Raw genomic sequence first — 1,978 nt, forward strand, 5'->3', positions numbered from 1 at the left:
TGGGCAACTTGGTGAGACCTCATCTCTACAATAAAATCAAAATGAACCGGGCGTGGTAGCGTACGCCCGTAGTTCCAGCTACTTGGAAGGCTGAGGTGGAAGGATCACCAGAGCCCAGCAGGTCAGGCCGCGGTGACTGGGAGCGGCCACTTGTTTCGTGCTCTTACCAGGACACCTATGAGTGTGTAGAAGGCCAGTGTGTCTGGTCACCCCTACTGTGTTTTTTGTTGTTTGTTTTTTTTTTTTTGGGCGACAGAGTGAGACTCCAACTCAAAAAAAAAAAAAAGTAAATGAGAGAGAGAGAAGAGCGTCACCTCCCCAAGTTAGGGGAGGGGGCCAAAGCTTAGGAAACATGGCCTGGTCAGTGCTCGAAGAGCTACGTGGGCACACCAGAGTTTAGCGAAGCAATGGCCTGACTTATTTATTATTTTTTAAATGTTTCTGTAGAGAGGGGCTCTTGCTTTATTACCCACGCTGGTCTTGAACTCCTGACCTCATGTGATCCCCCTGCCTTGACCTCCCAAAGCATGTGGATTATAGGTGTGAGCCACTGTGCCTGGCCAAAAATCATTAAATGAAAAGCAATAGTTTCCCTCTATTTAGACCATCAACTTCACAAAGGCACCAACCTAATTCATTTTTGTTGCATTCCTGAAGCATTTACAATAGCCACAGGTCCCACTAAGTGATGGATCTGCCAGCCTCTCACTCACCTGTCACAGAGGGTCACCTCGGGTCTGTGCCTCACCTGCAGACAGTCACCGTGGAGAGGGAAGAAGCCTGCAAGGAGGTAGTTGCCGGGAAGGCTGAAGTCAGGAGAGAATTCTGTGTTGTGGCAGCTGAACGCCCAGCAGCAGGAGATGGAAAGCTGTAGGCCGACCAGGTGAGCCACGTGGTGGAACATGCTGGCCAGATGCCCCTGAGTCCTGCATGGCCTATGGCAGCTTCCTCTAAGGGGGCCAGCTGCTTAAATAGAATGCAGCTGCCAGAGGCTTTCTAACTTCATGCCCCCGAAAGGGGTGGGACTGTAGCCCAATTGTAGAAGCCAGACTGTTTGCCTTGGCCTTCCGGGCCTGTGGTCTCCCTCAGGAATGGGACAGGGCGAAGACAGGGATGCAAACCAGGTGGCACTTGGTGACCCTTCCTCTGAACGGTTGTGGGTTCTGCCCAAGCTTTGGTGCTTGTAGGTTCACCTGGTTCAGAAAGGGAGCCCTAGCATTTTGAGGGGAGAGAGAGGCTGGGATACAACTTCCCTGGGCACGGTGAGGTTTTAGAATGTTTCACCTGGGCCTCAGTTCATCGAATGAGACACAGCTTTGAGTGGATGCACCCATCCCCGACTCCCCACCCCCAGATCGAAATTCTGAGTTAATCTTCATAATTTTGCCTTGTTACCTGGGGTTGCTCCTCTCAGCCCAAAGACGGATGCATGCAAACCCAAGATATGCAAATAGGCCGGTTTTGTTTAAACTACTGATCCTAGAGCTTTTTCTGCAGGGAAAAAAAAACCCAGGTGGATTTCCTGAAAGGTGGCCAGATGGCTGGACCGGGGTGGGGGGCGGATTCTGGCTTTCTGTCTCCAGCCAGCCAGGGTGTGGCTTTTGCATAATGTAAATGGGGACAGGGCTTAGTGGCTCATATCTGTCATCTCAGCACTTTGGGAAGTGGAGGCGAGAGGATTGCCTGAGCCCGCGGGTTCGGGACAAACCTACGCAACATGGCAAGACCTGGTCTCAAAAAATTAAACAGGTGTGGTGGCGCGTGCCTATAGTTCCAGCTACTTGGAAGGATCACCGAAGCAGGTGGAGGCTGCGGTGACCGTGAGCGTGCCACCGCGCTCTAGTTAGGGCAACAGAATGAGACTCCAACTCAAAACGATGATGATGATGATGATGATGATGATGATGATGATGATGATGATGATGATGATGATGATGATGATGATGATGATGATGATGATAAATGTAAAAGGGCCCTG

At 51.0% G+C, this 1,978-nt stretch overlaps 1 protein-coding gene across 1 annotated transcript in view; it reads right to left on the bottom strand.

Moving 5' to 3' along the window:
- The window catches only part of TAS1R1 (taste 1 receptor member 1), a 13,414-nt gene extending 12,510 nt beyond the window's left edge, over positions 1–904 (bottom strand). The window contains exon 1 of the mRNA XM_008049450.2: positions 714–904. Coding sequence (XP_008047641.2) covers positions 714–904 — 191 coding nt within the window. The remainder of the gene's footprint in view (positions 1–713) is intronic.
- Between the last annotated feature and the right edge of the window lie 1,074 nt (positions 905–1,978).

Source organism: Carlito syrichta, unplaced genomic scaffold, assembly GCF_000164805.1.
Source record: "Carlito syrichta isolate Samal-C Ts95f unplaced genomic scaffold, Tarsius_syrichta-2.0.1 Scaffold135623, whole genome shotgun sequence".
NCBI classification, from domain to species: Eukaryota; Metazoa; Chordata; class Mammalia; order Primates; family Tarsiidae; genus Carlito; species Carlito syrichta.